Source organism: Cupressus sempervirens, chromosome 7 (genome assembly GCF_028749045.1).
Source record: "Cupressus sempervirens isolate cs-2001-9-10 chromosome 7, ASM2874904v1, whole genome shotgun sequence".
Classification (NCBI taxonomy): domain Eukaryota; kingdom Viridiplantae; phylum Streptophyta; class Pinopsida; order Cupressales; family Cupressaceae; genus Cupressus; species Cupressus sempervirens.
In genome coordinates, this window is record NC_143124.1 from 528,733,970 (window position 1) to 528,751,969 (window position 18,000).

At 35.4% G+C, this 18,000-nt stretch overlaps 1 protein-coding gene across 2 annotated transcripts in view; it reads right to left on the bottom strand.

Annotated features, from left to right (window-relative positions):
* Positions 1 to 17,615, bottom strand: part of LOC149547846 (ferrochelatase-2, chloroplastic-like) — a 77,325-nt gene extending 59,710 nt beyond the window's left edge. The window contains exons 1-3 of one of the 2 annotated variants that reach the window (XM_089791889.1): positions 17,275 to 17,615; positions 17,099 to 17,190; positions 6,203 to 6,311 (exon numbers count right to left, since the gene is read on the bottom strand). In XM_089791889.1, the coding sequence (XP_089648015.1) occupies positions 6,203 to 6,311; positions 17,099 to 17,141 (152 nt within the window). In that variant the 5' untranslated portion in view covers positions 17,142 to 17,190; positions 17,275 to 17,615. The remainder of the gene's footprint in view (positions 1 to 6,202; positions 6,312 to 17,098; positions 17,191 to 17,274) is intronic. The other variant, XM_089791888.1, reaches the window with a different exon arrangement.
* Between the last annotated feature and the right edge of the window lie 385 nt (positions 17,616 to 18,000).

Here is an 18,000-nt window from a genome sequence, read left to right on the forward strand (position 1 = left end):
AGGGGATCCATGCAGCCCTAGACAATAGGCAAGCAGAACAACAAATAGGCCCAATTGAAACTCTGGGTAAGCTCTATGGAAACCCTGCCTCCATTTTAATTGATACTGGAGCTTCTGAAAGTTTTATATCACCTAGATTGTTAAGTAGATTTCCAAAGAGATCTAGTTTTATGGCAAAACCATGGACAGTCGAATATGCAAACCAGTCAAGGGCTAAGGTAGAGCAGTGTCTGTTTGAGGCTCAGGTGGACTTTCCAAATTTTTCAATGGAATTGAACTTATATGTAGCACCTCTTGGGTCTTACGACATTATCATAGGCATTAATTGGCTCAGTGAGCATAAGGCTAAGGTGGATTGTCTTGCCATGGGATCAAGCATTCAAAATGGAGGCAAGAGAGCTGCTTGATGAAGCAATTGCATGTTGCCTTTATGCCAATGGTCTTCCTTTCAATTTGGTAAGATTGCCATATTGGAAGGAAATGGTTGCAACCATCCTTAAAGCACCAACTGATTGCATTAGCCCTGGGTTTGAAAAGGTGCGTACTACTCTTTTGCAAAAAGAAAAGACTTCTATAGACAAAGCTCTTCAACCAATTAGAACATCTTGGAAAACTTCTAGTATAACTATTGTGTCTGATGGATGAAAAGACACAAGAAACCAACCATCGATTAATGTGATTGCAATGTCCCCCAAAGAGGCAATGTTTTTTAGGACAAGTTAAGGATTCACAATTCATTTCTAAAATTCTCATTGAGGCAATAGAGATGGTGGACAGTGAGAATGTGGTCTAGGTGATCACAGATAATGCCAAAAATTGTAGGGGTGCAGATGCTTTGGCTGAGTCTTGATATGAACATATTTTTTGGACACCACACACCGTATACTCTCTCAACTTGATCATGCAGAAAACTGGCACCCAAATAGATCGGGCAAAGCAAATATACCAAGAGGGAGAGGAGATACAAATGTTTGTGACAAACCACCACATGTCAAAATCCATATTCAAATCATTCTCCAAGTTGGAGTTATTGAAGGTAAATTTAAAATTACAATTACTTAGTTTCATTTATTTAGTTATTTTGAATAAGTTTTATATTCATGTTCAATTATCAAATTATTTCTTGTTTATAACTTTGCTTTATATTTACTTGCTTAGATTATCGAGACTAGATCTGCATCTCATACTATTGTTATGAGACAATTCCAAATGGCTATTTATAACCAATGGGGTGTATGGAAGGCTTCAAATTTAGAGAAAGCCTTGAGGATTAGGGGTATGGTCTTGGATGAGCATTGGTGGGCTCGTGTGCAATTTGTATTGGATTTCACCAAGCCTATCATGACTATGCTACGCTGTGTTGATACTGCTGGGATGTGTACAATGGCTTGGACACCATGGTAGAAAAGGTGAAGCTTTCCATACAAGCACATGAGACTAACCCCACAGAATGTGAAGCCTTGTGCAATAAGGTGGAGGCAATCATTCATCATCATTGAGAGAAGATGACTACCCATTTGCACCTCCTTGCATATGCCTTATATCCAAGGTATTATAGCCAAGAAATATTTGCTATGCCAAATAGAGTTGCACCATATGCAGAGGAAGAAGTTGCTATTGGGTGCTACACTGCATTTGTAAGACTCTTTCTAGATGATGAAATGCACAAAAAGGTGAGGCTAGAATTTGGCTTATTTGCTTCAAGACCAAAACTTACTCCATATGCAATAAAGGACCAAATGACATGGGAGTTATCACATGGTGGTACATGTATGGTCAACCATTCAAGAATCTACAACCTCTTTTGTCATGTAAGGAGGATGGATACAAGGAAGGGTCAACCAAGCTTTGGAATGTAGCCCTTGAATGTGCAAACTTGGATGCAACACTTCAGGATCTTACTATGATGACAAATGATGATGTTATCATGGCAAATGCATCTAGCACAGTTGGAACCATGTTTGCTTCAAATGAACTTGCAAGTCTTGCAGCAGAAGGAGATGATGAGAATGTGGATTTTTTTGAGAATCCTTATGATTTTGATTCACTAAACTTGATTTTTGAACCTTGAGCCTTGACTCTTGATTGATCTACACTGAACCATGAACTATGTTTTGATTTTGTAATTCGAATTGCATTGGAACCTTGAACTTGAGTAATTTACTAATTAGACATAACAGTTATTTCAATTTGAACTATTAATGGTGAAGTATCATGCTATGGAATGGTTTATTTTTGTATATTTCTTGCAGTTTTTTGCATACATTAGCATACATACATATATACATACACACACATATATATACGTATATATACATACATGGACACACCCAAATGCATCCAAAATCCCCAAAAAAAAAAATCCACACATCAGCACCCTGCACCTGCACCAACATCGGTAACTTAGCCTAACAGAGTAAAACTTGTATTTCTACTTCTCTAAGATAGAGCATCAAGACTTCCAGATTGAAATTTCTCAATAAGCATTTCCATTGGGTGTCCCTGTTCTACTTAGAGAATGAATATAACATCTCGGTTTAATTAAAGCTAAGGGTTGACCTTCAAAGGCAACCCATGCAGGTCAGATTGTAAAGGGGGTAATAAGCATATTATCTATCTAGTTTCACTAAGCTTTTTAAGGAAGATTAAGTAAATGAATGCTTTTTAGTTTTTTTATCAAACAGAGTTGGAGAACCCAGTAAGAGGCACAAAAGTCTCCATTAGAATAGGCTTTAGGAAAAAATAAAAAGTAGAAATAACAGTGAGCCTGAGGAAATAAAGCTTAATGTGCAAATGATTAAGCTGGTTAATGAAAGAAAAAAATTGAGATGAGAAATGTAAAGTTGAAAGGTATTAGACTCATAGCCTTACACGTCTTAGTTTAATTGTCAAAAATAAACAACCTGCCAAAAATATGGCAAAAAGCTTGCAATCTATTATACTTAATTTATGATGTAAAATTATATACTTGCATAAGGCAAAAAAAAGAACATAGATAGGCTAGAAGATCAAAGTCATTTGATATGATGTAAAGAGGTCGACACATGCAGTAATAACCAATTTTTTGCAGGATCCAGCTAGAAAAAAAAAATAGCATATTACAGTTGCAGCCTTGCTTTAGTTGTTTTAATACATCCTTGATAATTTTCAATTAAATAAAACTCAATACAATTTTCTTATGTTAGATTTCAAACATTTGAGCAGATGATGAACAAATTCTGAAGGAGGGCAGTGCCAGAAAATGCTTTTCAACACCTCAAATATATATTTTTCCTTTGTACATCTACTTGTTGTTTAGAGAAAAAAATTGATCCCCCACAATTTGCAATAGGCGCCATTTAAAGCAAGGAGGACATTCTCAGGATAGTTGAGATTCACAATGAAACTCACTGATACTATAATTAAATTCTGCATCCTGATCAAAACTTCACCACCAAAGCAGAAAAGTCTTTTCCTTCTCAGAAAATAACCAGCAATTCTAACAAATGCATCACAGAGCACTGCCATTTTCTCATTCCTCACTCAAGAAATTTATAACTATCATGTGTTTTATTAGCAGCAGTTTCATCTTGTAGCCAATTATGAGAAAGGACCAACAAAAAACATGGTGAACATCATCAATTGTTCCCTTCTATGTGCACTAAGTATTAGAAAAGAATTTCTCATACAAATCTACGGTCCAGGCCCCTTCATAAAGCTTTGCTATAGTTGATCATTGTCAACCAAGTAATCTTTTTTAATCATAACCCTTACAGTCCAGTCTTTGCTCAGTTAGTTATATGTACCAGTTAATGCTGCTCAAAGGATTTACTAAAAGACGCATGTTCCTTCTCAACTGAGAAATTTTGTGGAATCCACAAGATCCTATAACAATTCAGCAGTATTTCTGTTGCAAAACCATTTGAAAAATAACTGTTGATGACTGATGTTGTTTATCCAGCTAATTGAAGCCTTCCAACTGAAATCTGCCTTGTATCCTCTTCTCAGTTGTCAACTATAAGAATGTATCTCTGTGTATCCAGTATTACACCATGGACATACATATTGGTCATGGTGTTGTTTCTCTAAAACAATAGGTCCTCCATCCCTAAGTCCTGGAAATGTTGTTTTGCCAGAATGATTGTACATGGAACAAGTTCATCCTATCATTTATTTCAGACTAGGAATCCCAAATCATCAGCCACTTCGCAAAACATTGTGAAAGATAAAAGAGGCTGTTGATTAAACTACCCCACAGCTTTTCTGTCATATTGTTTTTTAAAATTTGGCATTCCACCATTAATTAGACCCTTGACCTGGTGCATGCCTTAAACACACATATCATCAAACATACGAGAGGAACAAGGATGTACTAAATATTGAATATCGCATGTTTTCATAAGCCACCAATAAAAAAGTAAGGTATAATATGCTCCATATAAATTTGTAAAGTCCCCTTTTTGAAATAGGATTCAAATATTAAAATTAATATATAAAAGAACAAGAATTAATTAAAAAATATAGAAGGATAATATTAAAATATATAACATAACTAAAATTTAGTTAAGTTTAATGAATGGTTAAAAGGCATGAAATGAAAAGTTGTGACTCCCTTAAACATGAGATATAAACAGGAGAGAAGAGAACTTCATTTGAATGAGGAATGTTGGAAGAAGAAAGTATAGAGCAAAGGAATTAAGGAAGCATTAATGGAAGGATAAAGGAATGGGAAAGTGACCCTTTGAAAGGGCAGCAATGATAAGGCTTGTGACCCTTTCTGTGTGGTAATTATGGAAAGTCCTGACCATTATGAAGAGGTGTGAATCTACCTCACATTGGAAGATATTAAGGGGAGGAGGATTCAATTGAGGAGATAAAAAGGGAGATCAATTTGAGGAGTAATATATTATTCTCAAAGGCTACACTCAAAAGTAATGACTCAATTCTTATCAAAGGTGGTGACCCTTCCACCAGTAAAGGAGAATTCATTCCAAGCATTGAAAGGGATTCATCAATCATCACTCCTAAAATCATCAATCAAATCCAACTAGCATCAGCACTTACCCAAAGGGCAGAAGTGAGCATCCAAGATGGAAAATAGCATCAGATCCAAACAGCCTAATTTACAACAGGAGACTGGAAGCATATCCCCTACGCTAAGCTTGTGCTCTACAAGTGTTGGGGTACGAAATGAAATAGTAGAATAGTCTTCCTTAAGCAGCACACCAGTGCAGTGCAGCTTCCCTTCAGAAGAGAAGCTTCCCTTCTCTGCAACTGAGTGATGTGTGTGTTAAGGCACAAAAGCCTTCAGAAGGGTAGGCATCCTTGTAATAAAAGTCTCTGTATGTTTGAGGTGCATATTCCATCATCCTTTAGAAGTACTGTCACAAGTTAGAAAGGCACTGATTCTTTTGTTTTAGACCAGGCACCTGCATGAAGAGGTTTTGTTTTAGCAGCGAATTAACGATTGAATATAATGTAGAAAAATGTGTGCATGCCCGATTTAAATTTAAGTTTAGGCTTTTCTTTTTCTAATTTCTTTGGCAAACTTCATAAATAAAAGAACAGAAGGGGTGTATGTGTGATTAAACTCCAGTTTTGAGCTAATGCGGTGTATTTCTTTTAAGATTTAATGAGTAGACAGCTGCAGTTCATTGTTTTCAGTGTGATGTGTGATAGGACTTATCAAGCTTGATCTCCTACTGTTTAGGGTAAAATTTTCTAAGCACAGCTATTAGTTAGCATGGTTTTGAAATTTAACAAATCAATACATAAACTATAAAGTAGTTCAATATTTATTTTTATTTTCTGACTCAATAAAAAAGAGTGATATCAAAGCTAATATAGTTACATTTAAAAACATAAATATGATAAAGTGCACTAGAGTTGCCTCCAAACCACCATTCTCAGGTATATGCTTGGAATCTTTCCAGTCAATAAATAATTGATTCTTATGTAATAGAACACAAACCAAATTAACAAATTCATAATTCGATACTTCTAATTTATATTGGCATAGCATGAGTAGACACAATCCATATGCTTTGAATGGCATCATGCTATGTGAAGCTAGTGGTACAGCTAAGTTACATTTCCCCAGGCACCCATATGCTTTCAATGGCATTATGCTACGTAAAGCTAGGAGAATGCTATGTAAAGCTAGGAAAATGCTTGGTGGTGCAGCTAAATTAAATTTCCCCAGGCACCCATAAGGCATGATTACCTTGCACAGATTGCTTTTTGCACAGAAAATTTTGAGATATTGGCCTCTGGAATTCCAAATTGAAGAGATCCACGAGTACTAGCTTGAAATGATGAAGATAGTCTTTCCCCTGTTGTAGGCCAGCACAATCAGGCAATCCATAAGAAAACACACTATTTCTTTGAATGGATTTCCCATAAAGAGACAGATAATGCTTGAAGAATAACATACATAATAGACAAAAGCCAAAATAAGATATAGCAGCCCAGAAGAAATATAGAAAATCATACATGAAAGTTTGTTAAGAATGATTCCTCATGTATATAGAAGGCATCCCATCTTACCTAGATTACTTCTATACTTTATTTTCATTGTTTCATAAGTAACTATACATATTTTCTTTGCTTTTTATAAGTCCTAATTTCAGAATTCTAATTTTGCAGTGTATTCAATGGCACATAGCTTTGTACTAATTCAAAATATTCATCTCATGAAACTGAAAAAGAAACTCCAAAGCTCAAATTCAAGCCACATATGCTCTATTGACATTCATTATTCGAGATGATTGATAAACATAATTTGTCACCTACTACTTTCTAACAATGTCATAAGCCATTAAAGAAATGTAAGCTATTCATCTAACTCATCCTTTTTGTCACTGTGAATGAATAAAATCAACTTTTACGTAAATAATTTCTCCTCTATTAAATATCTTCACACACAACTCTCTAAGTATGAACATTTCGCCTATTCCTATGCCATGATGGAAATATAAACTGAATATAAAATAATATATTCATTAAAAAAAGTTACTGCATAAATGACAACAGCTTAGGACTAAAGAAAATGTTCATAATAATAATTTTATGTCTCACAACTTAGATCCCAATTAAATCAAACTCAACAAAATTTCCAAAAGTTGACAACAGGCTACCATTTTCAAACATGGATAAACTCAGATGCATGCACAAATGTATTAAGGAATACTGATCAGATATTATACCTTTTAAATTTGTGTGTATTTTCTTTATGTATTATTTTCACTTACTAGTCCCTTCTTCTGTGCAGAAAAAAAAAATATATATATATATATATATACTCACCGATATGATGTAATGATGTAATGATGTTCTGAAATTTTCTTCAATAAAGAAAAAATCTGCTTTATTATTATAGATCCGCAGCAGATGTGCTAATATTATTGTAACTGTATATATCTTCCATCTGCAGGGATCTATATATATATATGAATGATAAGTCGCGTCCCATGTAGGGACATGGCTCTACATGGCCTTAGGCCACGTAGGGCCATGTCCATACATTGACATGCCTTATCATCCATGTCAGATCCACCGATTTATACAATAACATCGACAGTGCCAATAATATTCCAAAGTGATCTGTATTTTGACCACCACCCTTAGTACATTAATCAGGGTATGTAATACCTGATTTATATATATCTCATCAGGTGTTTTATTTATGGCCCGATCTGTTATTGTTATCGGCAGTCATAGTGATCTCAATGGATTAATAATTCAATGAATTTAATAATAATCATTTTGACTAGTAATTGTTAAGTACTATTAAGAACTATTAATATATGCATGTATGTGTGTGTGTGTGTGTGTGTGTGTGTGTTAATTGTATAATAATTATTAGTCAATGATTAATTTATTAATCAAGATAACTTAATTTAACCATAGTTTATCTTTGATCAAATCAATCCGACTGAAGCTACAACATTAAAACTCCCTCTTAGCTAGGGAGGATTTGTATGTTTGATCAACACAAGGTACTCTCAATCAGATTGAGAGTCGTATTTCATCTTAATATGATACTCTACAAATGGTGAGACTAATCACAACATAGACTCGTCATTTAGATGTTACCTTTCAGTATCATCAATAGTATGGTATAATAATGAATATCAACCATTAGATATTCACCATACTTATATTTTCTTTGGTATGTGCACTAGCATTAAGTCTCATGATGCCTACCAAGAAAATATTTGCAAATGGTGTCTCCAGCACTAAGTCTCATAGTACACACCATGCCATATCTCATCAACATAACTTCAAAAATTACATAAGAGGCATTTACTATCATGATCTCCATAGATATCAACCAAATGACATCCATCATAATAGCAAGTTAAACTATTGTTAAGATCGCTACCTTACAATAGTAACAATCATAAAAAATTAGTGAAAGATTGTCACCTTTTATGATGTACCCATATATATAAACATGTAACTCACATGATAAAAAGAATATACACATATATCTTTTAAAAGGAAATTTAACAGACTCAACCTCAGAAAATATATTACATTTTAATCATACCAAGTTTATCTCTAAAGTGTTCTGCATTTAACTTGGGGAGTGGCTTGATAAGGATGGCAGCGGTTTTGCTCATATGTGCTAATATATCGCAGTTGTATGACATTTCTTTCCACCATATCCCTGATATAATAGTAGGGGATCTCAAGTTGTTTTGACCTATAGTGAAATATTGGATTTAATGAGAATTTTATACAACTCTAGTGATCACAATGTATAATAGTGGGGTCCATGGAATGTCCAAACAATCCTACCAATTATTTTCTCAACCATACTGCTTCTTGAGCTCACAAGGATGTTGCAATGTACTAGGCTTCCATAGAACTCTCTATGCAACTAAAGATTTATTTCTATCGAACTAGGATATCATGGCAAAACCTGAGCAGAAACATCTTGTGGTGCTTTTATGATCAGCAAAATGTCTGCCCAATCTAAGTTTGAATATCCATGAAGACATATATCAACATTATCATATTTTAAATCAAGTCCAATTGTTCCACGTAGATACCTCATTATGTGTTTGGCTGCTCCAAGATGTATCTTTTTGGTTTCACACAAGAACTGATTAAGAGTATTAGTGGCATAACAAATGTTCGGCGTTATATTTACCATATGCATTAGGGATCCAATTATTTGTCGATAGAGTTCGGCTCAACTAATTTTGACTCAAAGGTTGCATCTTTTAATTTAATTAGATTTGTTTCCATGGGTGTAGACATAGGTTTGCTGTCCATTATTCCAAATCTATTTAGAATATCTGGCTGGTCAGTATAATGACTCTATAACTAAGGATTGGCATCCTTCTAATAATGACTCTATATTTTCAACAGTGCCAGATATCATACTAGAGTAACATACTGAGCTCATTAAATTATCGACCAGGGATGTACACTTGAAATGATGCCCGCAAAGTATATGCTCTAACCCATCTTAAATGTCATCATAATTATGCCACTGAAATGCTGAAGAAAATACTAAGCTGCTCTAACCCATCTTACATGTCATCATAACTATGCAACTAAAATGCTGAAGGAAATACTAAGCTAAGAAATGAAATAACGGTCTAACCTAGTACTTTGGGATAATGCTACAAATAGGAAACAACCAACATTTATGTTACCATATGGCTGCAGGAGCAACAGAGTTTTAAATACTTCTATTGAAACTGAAAACTGATTCCTACCTAGCTATGAACTAAGTTCAGCTCTCGTGTGGGCCCCCACGAAAAAGTGAATAGAAAACAACTCGGAGGTTAAGAACTGTAAATATCATTTCATTCATGAGTAAAACACGAGTACATATTGTAGCAACAGAATTGTATTTATCACTACTAGTGGATTACAAGAGAATTTCACACAAAAACTAAAAACTAACTCAGGAATCTAAACTCCAGCTTATTTATAGCATCAACATAAAACAGAACTCCCTAAATCTAGGATCCTCCAACGTCAGGGATATGACAATATTGAAGATACAAAACAACATCATTTAATACAGGAGCAGGTTGCATTCAGTTGCGAATGAATTCGGGAGTTCATGGCTTCTAGAGTTACTCTATAATGATTGATAACCGATCTGACTCAGCCCGCAATGGTAACCGCTGATAACTGAAAAGTCATGGAGTTGAACGTTACTTTGAAAGTTACTTGAATATCTTCATTAGTTTTATTCGTGATGATTCCTCTAGTGATCAATCTTGACTCCTCCTGAATACAATCAGTTTTTAGTCAATCCAACTTTGGCAATTAGAATCAGGCACTTATCCCTTGTATGAATGACTCCCAAGAAGTGGGAAGTCCACTTAGTGCCAAAATTGTCAATTATCTGTCCAATTGTAGATAATTGATCCCTCAATTCAGTAATTCTTATAAAGTAAGACGTAATAGTTTCACCTTTATTTATTTTTTATATGATGCAGTTGTTGCTTTAGTGCAAGGGCTCAACTAATGTTATTCATCTCATGCATGTTCTCTAAGAAGGTAAACATGGCATGAGCAATCTCTAATTTTGAAATGATAGGGACTATGTGATCCTTAACAGAGTCTACTAGGATCTTCATGGCTTTATTGCTATTCCTTCTCCATTGAGTTTTCTCTTAGTTTCTTCATTTGGTATTGGTACAACATCTTCTACATATGTATCTAATTCTTGCTCTCTAATGGTCATCATTAATCTGAGTTTCCATGAGACAAAATTTGCAGCACCCTTGTAATGTCCCCTTCTCCGCGCTAGCCTTTCTGGTGCCTTGTTGGTCTATCTTTCCATCCGGATAGGCTAACGGCATTATTCTAGAGGATGCCAGCCAGTCACAGGAATTAATTTGGTTTTGTTTGAGGAAACATTTTAGTTGAGGAGCTTTTCTATAGTTAAGTCACTTTATTTTATAAAGTGGATTTATAAAGTTACTTTATTAATTAAAAGTCATTTTATGACAAAAGTAACTTAAGTGACTAAAAAATGAAAATGGCTTTTATCCCACATTGCCTAGTTATTTGTACTTCCCCTCATATCGAGGTTATAAAAGCAATGAGCTTCCTTGGGATTGAGACCATGAAATATATCAACATAGTGGAAGTTGAAATTGGTTGCTTAAATGTGACTGGCTGCTTTGAGGACGAAACCCCTTAAGGCAGTATTGAGGAGTTGGACGTAGCCCCAGCTGCTCTTTGGAGACTACATACAGTTTGATGTAGAGATTGGAGGAGTGACACTTTGTTCTTGTTGGGTCTGCCCGAAGAATCAGACTATTTCACATATATGCAGAGGTGGGAGTTCATGGCAATAGCCTAAATTTGAGAGACAAGTTTGCGGTAGGTGGGAAGATATCACAGCTGTAGGGAAGGTCATCGGGGCAGCGGACTACCTGGTCTGCAGGACATCAGGGAAGGAGCACGGGTTTATGATTTGCAGGTGAAGTCTGAGGTGCCGCGGGTGACCTGCCGGGACTTGGGTGTATTGAATTACAGTAGCAGTCGCAGGTACAGTGCTGGAGTCCACAAGGAGTCTTGCCATTCGAGTAAGCAAGCCACAGGTGCTTAGATAGTCAACCTCCACGGCAACTCCAGGTTTCAATGCTATCCACTTGGTACTTTTTTGCAATTAATTAATATGTTTGTAGTTCAGAATTGCACATAAGTGTATGGTGTTGCCAATTTGTTGTGTATTGCAAGCTATCTAATAGATAAATTGAGGATCTCTTTTAAAGCATTTTGAGGGTGATGTGAGTGTCTTTCTTCCAAGCATTCACATTTTATATAGTTTGTTAGTCATTGTTTTCCGGATTACTACAACCTTCAAGTCTATCTTCAAATCTAACTCTGTTCGCCATGATTGCTTTTAAATTTGAAGAACTCCTTTTGATGATATTTTAGATTTTCTGAGGTTTTATATACTCTTGGTATTATATATAACAAGGCTATGATACAATGTTAAGGAATAAAGACCAGATATACTACCTTTTAAATTTTGTGAATGTATTTTCTTTATGTTATTTTCACTTACTAGTCCCCTCTTTTGTGCAGATATATTTGTATATATATACTCACTGATATCATGTAATGATGTTCTAAAATTTTCTTCAATAGTTCTGCTTTATTATTATAGATCCACTGCAGATGTACTAATATTGTTGTCAAAAGAAGTCATTTAAATATAGACGACTAAAAATAAAATTGAATAATACAATTTGAAAATAAAGCCTAATTTACCATGATAGGGATTGTAAGGAGCATTCACAACAGGGTGTGCCCCAAAAGCCTATCTATCCTTCCTAAGCCCAAAGGCAGTCCACTTTGTCCCCCTTTGCTCCAATGGGGACACCCTGGTCATAACCATGAGGTGGCATGCTTAGCATCTCCACTCTCCCACATATGACCTAATCATTTCCTCATCATGGCTAGTAAGGGCAAACAAAAATATCCTAAAAATGGATATAAATGTGAGTACATATATCTACGTGATATCTAATCATTGAACTCTATACCAAACCTAGAAAGAGACTATTTAGTATGAACTTATTTTATACTATTTATAAAATGCGATGTTGTTCTAAAATTATTATTTATGTCTGTTCTGTGTGTCTTGTTTTCCTTTTTTATTGATGATTGAATGAACAAATGTGGATATGATAGGGTAACACTCAAATGATTAATATTTGGATGATTAATTGTGTGATTTGATAGACATTTGATGATTGATTTCTGATTCCAAGATGTGAATTGATTGAAAATGATTCGATCACTTGTTTGCTCACTTTGTTATATTTAACTTTGCTAATTGATTGATTGTTTAAATCAACCATTGTTGATACACAAGGTTGCTTGACTTCGTGATACATTGATGAGCAATGATGTATTGATGATTGCTTGGAATGATCTCCCCTTTATAATTTGCAAGTGAAAGGGTCACCACCTCTCATAAGATATAAGTTCAATTTTCATTATTGTCTTTCAGAATAATTTATTATTCTCCCATTTTTATTCCATGTCCTTCTTAAATGAAGTTATTCTTTTACATCTCTTTTGAGTGTAGTGAGTCACACCCTTTCATTGTTAATGCCCTTATGAGAGAGTCACAAAGATACATCTATGGCAACAACTGCTTCCCATTTCACTTCCTATCTATCACTTCTCAAATCTATCTTGACTCATTTTCAAATCTGCACATACCTGCACATACCACTTAAGATTTGCACATCTTATTTTCTTCTTCCCTTCTCAATTCTTATTTCAAATCCCTCCCTATACTTTTGATCTAAGTTACCACATTCGCTACTAAAAGGAAAAATTTGAAATTTGATTCCTCCAAATTCATAGTTGGTTTGAATTCGTTTCACATTCGCCTTTTTACTAGCAAATTCCCTATGGGTTTTGCATTTCGAACCCTAGTCAAATTTGAAAGAATTTGGTGCAAATTTGGCAGAGGAAAACAAGCCTAGGCAAAATTTGGTGTGACTTCCAAGCGCATTTGGGAAAATGCCAAAAATGTGTTTACTTTTCAACATTTTTTTTTAAAAAAGTATTTTTGGGCTTCTTTCAACCTAAAAGTCTTTAATAAAGTGTATGCAGCGTTAAAAAACGATCATTTTGGGATTTCACGTCATTAAAACCATCGTTTTGGGTGTTCGAAGAGATTTGTTTGCAGGCTGTCCCCATTGTGATTTACTTCTTCAGCAGTGTGGCTGTGCAGCACAAAGAAGGTCGCTGCCCTAGTTTCCAGCGTGAGGTTTGCGTGAGAGGTTCAAGCCTTATATGGTGGTATATTTTGACATTTTGTCATCGCATTCGAACAAAATCATTAATATATATGGTCGTTGAATTTGCTAAATTGCTTTAGATTAGCATAGTGGTGTATGAACTGGTTTGCTGCGGCATATATGTGTGTGTGTGTTTGTGTATATGTATTTATGTATGCACACACACACACACACACACACACACACACATATACATACATATATATTTACATATATGTATGTATGTATATATATATATATATATACCAAAGTAACGAGAATCAGAATCGGATTGGAATCAGCAAGGCCGATTTGAATCACGAATCGGCCATGAATCTGAATCAAATCGACCACGAATCGGCAAATTTTAAAAATCCTTGAAATTTAGTAACTTATTTCATAAACCCTTTATCGCTGATTCGATTCACTGATTCACAAAAAATCGTTTGGCTTGAATCAAATCGCCAAATCGTGTGAATTGCCGTGAATCGTCGTGATTCTCGAAACTATGATATATTTTATTTTTTAATTTTATTTTTTTTAAATCTTGTACGGACGAACCCAAACCCAGCCCAAAAAAACTTGATTGAATTTCGAACCCGAATGTCGAACCCGCATCCAAACCAGTAACTTAGCTTTTGATATGAACATACTCTAGATCTCCTCTACTTTCCCCCCCTTCCATTTGATCCTTTGCCTCCTCCATATCTTCACATGTGAGGGAGAGGTCACCCCTCTTTGTCATGTCTGCCTTTTGGCAAGAGTCACTACCCTTCGATAATTATCCCTCTTTCAAAGAGTCACAACACTTCATTTTTACAACCCTTTCAAAAATGTCACAACACTTCATTATGACAACCCTTTCAAAAAAGTCAAAACCCTTCATAATGACAACCCTTTCAAAGAGACAAGCAAGAGCCTACAACACAAAAGTAACTTGTGAGCCTCTCATTTGGGAAGTCTTGGGTGAACCTGAACAGACCTACAGTCAAACTCCCCAAAATATTAAAACCAATTTCTATTAAACAGTTACTGATTCTACTGCACAAGTATTAACAATCAACTTGTGAGAACCACATACAAGGATCTTCAACATACCACACACCCCCTCTCCATTCATTATGCAGATTATGGGGAACAGAAGCAGCAGAATGCTAAGAGAAGCCTTTAGTTTGCTAGGATTGATAGACTAGGGATATGCATAGTCTGGTGGAAGCCATCTAAGTGCAACTTCTTCTTCTAGCAAGCATGAGAATGGAGCTCCCTTGAGATCACAGAGCATAATGCTTGCTGGACCTTTATGAGCATCTGATTGCACCGTCAAACATTCGAAAAGGCCCTATTTCAATTAGAGGAGATGTGCATTGCTAAGAGATGGTTCCTTATCAGTCAAGTAGGACCTTTCTTTTTTGTCTGAAACTGGTTGACAGTAAACCTTATTTGGCAGGAAGATGTTATAAAGTTAGGCAGTTGGTGCGTGCATTTGCTTGCCAGTAGATCTGATGTAGCTTGAAATCAGCCAATTTCGCACATAGTTGTAAATTCTCATGTACTTCGCATAAAGAACTTTGTGTTTGATGCACCTTTATACAATGCTGCTCCTTTTTCTCAGAATTCTGAGTAATAGCAATAAGAAAATTGCGAGTATACAGAAATAATTTTCCCAGCTTGAGTGGTTGGGTTAGCTTTTCTGTTAATTTAAAAAGATGATTAGAAGATTCCAAGAACAGGCTAATATATTATAGGACTGGTAGAAATGAGGAAAACCTTCACAAAAGTGCAGGCAGATTATTTATCTGAATGTGTATCCAAATTAAGAATGAAAAATGTTATGTGTTCAATTCAAACTCTGGAAAGTACTCCAATCATTTTAAGGGCGGATTAGAGCACCAAGAGGTGCACCTGACATATTATGGATTCAAATCCCACAAAAAGGATATCCATCAACTGAAGCACATGAAAAGAAGCAGAGCATCAAATTTTAGTCCCTCAACAAGGAGACTGAGAAGTTATGGGAAAATTTTGAGTTATTTAAAGAAAGGATACCTTGGAAGGTAGCTAGAGAGGTTAGTAGATTCCAATGATAACACTACAAAGTACAGACCCCAACAATTAACAATGATTGTGCACCATGACACGCCAATCAGAAACGTTATCTAAAAGCTAAAAAAAAAAAAAAAAAAAAAAATTAGTTTGAATATAATAATATTCAACTTTTATCAACTTCCGTTACATTGGAGATTTGTCATAGTGTTTTCCTTGAACTCTAAGTTCTCTCCATGAATAGTCTAAACTCAAAATAATGTCTGAATTGCAGAGGCCCACTTCTACATGTTTAATAAGATAACTGAATATGCACAAACTCCAGTTTACACTAGGAAAGAATAATCCATAATTAGTGGTACTAAATGTATATTCCGGAGCAAGAAACGGAGCTATAACACCTGAACCAGAAAATACTTAAAAGAAAATTTGGTAAGAAATCAGAGTACATATTGTAGCACTACCGTGGAGAGTGCCCTCTTCAAACAAAATTTGTTGGCAATTAGACCTTGATTCTCTTCAAAAGGTGAGAATCCCGTCGAAGGATTCAACTTTCACGAAACCCATGTACTCCACACTCAAAGTTGCTAGCAACCACATGCACTGAACATTTCATCGAAATTGTTTCTGTTCAAACTTCAAATAGAACCATGGTTCATTGCTTTCACTTATTATTGAAAGAAAATTTTCCCACATGATTCATATTCGCATCTGTTGTTATTGAACAGACTTGCCAGCTTTAGCCTCTAATAATGCTCATAAATTTATTCTTGTATGTTCGAGTAAAGATTGGCAATGTTAATATAAGAACTTTTGAGTTATTTAAGACTGAAAAGGAAAATGGCATTTGATATTTTTGGTTGTTTTCTCCAATTCGGAGATTATTTACACAATGTTATTATAAAGCTGAAAACTTCTAAAAATCTAAAAAGGAGATTGATTATGATTTATTTATGCGTCATTCCTTGTCTCAAACGTCATTCTACACAGATTGCAGATATACATGATGTTTGTTAGGTGCATGTAAACCTATTTCACACAAACAAGAAAGAATCCTAACCCTGGACATAACCCCATTCGAAAAGCCAAAACACCCAATTAAACCTGTAAAGAGAAATGAAACAGAAACTCGACTAAATGGAACGACAATAACGGACAATCCGACACCTGGTTCGTTGCAAAAGCAAACTTTAATGTTCATTGAGACAAGTAAGAAAGCAGACTTGGCATTCAAAGAAGGGGGTTTGTGTGCCGAAAACAATTGTGGTCCAAAATAAACGTATCTCAAAACTTACCCTGCATAACAGGGACGCTTGAACAAAATGCCATCGCCTCCATTGTCTATTTAATTGTTCCTTTGTTCGTCTACACCAAATGAAAAAGATTTCTGCAAAAAGAAAACTCCTTATTAAAATATCTGATCCTAAACTTATACACAATTCTCGAAATGTAACGTTTATCTGCATCATACCAACCGGATGTGTCAAAGGTCAACATGAACGAGTTTTAGGTGGCGCGAAGAATTCCAATTCCAGAAAAAAAAACGTGAACGGGATTATTAGCCATAATTATTGAGCCAAATTTATTGACCCGGGCTAATTACTCGGACTTTTTCTCGGTTTTCTGTGACTACTACCCTGCTATAACACTATACGATGCGTGTCGCCAAGAGGTCCTTTCAATTATAATATTGCTTTTAATTTCCCGGGCGTCGGGAAGAAGCTTCTACTTGGGCCACACCTATTAATAGGAATGATTTTGGAATTGCTACCGAATCCCTACGGCAAGTACTCGTCTTATCTCCCGACCAAATTGTGTTAATGATATGATATGATAGATTTTAATGACGTCCACGAGATTAAAGTAGTCTATGGGACCCATGCAATCGCCCTCCCGAGTCAGGAGCCAAACTAGTCAGTTGCAAAGTTTTGGTTAACTTGTTTCTTCTTCTCTGAATTTTGATAATCAACTCCGCTGTTCTCTTCACTTGATCTTCCTCAAATAAATAGTTGAAGTCCTTGTTCTGCAGAATTTTTGTATAATCAGATCTGATGTCGTTGTAAGCCAAGCATTCCATGACAAAGTGTTGCTCTGTCTCCACTATTCCCATATTGCAAAATAAACATGTTCTGTCTGCCCACTCTTCCTTTGGAACTTGCCATCTACCAATTTCACATCGCAGCTGATGTGAACTAGT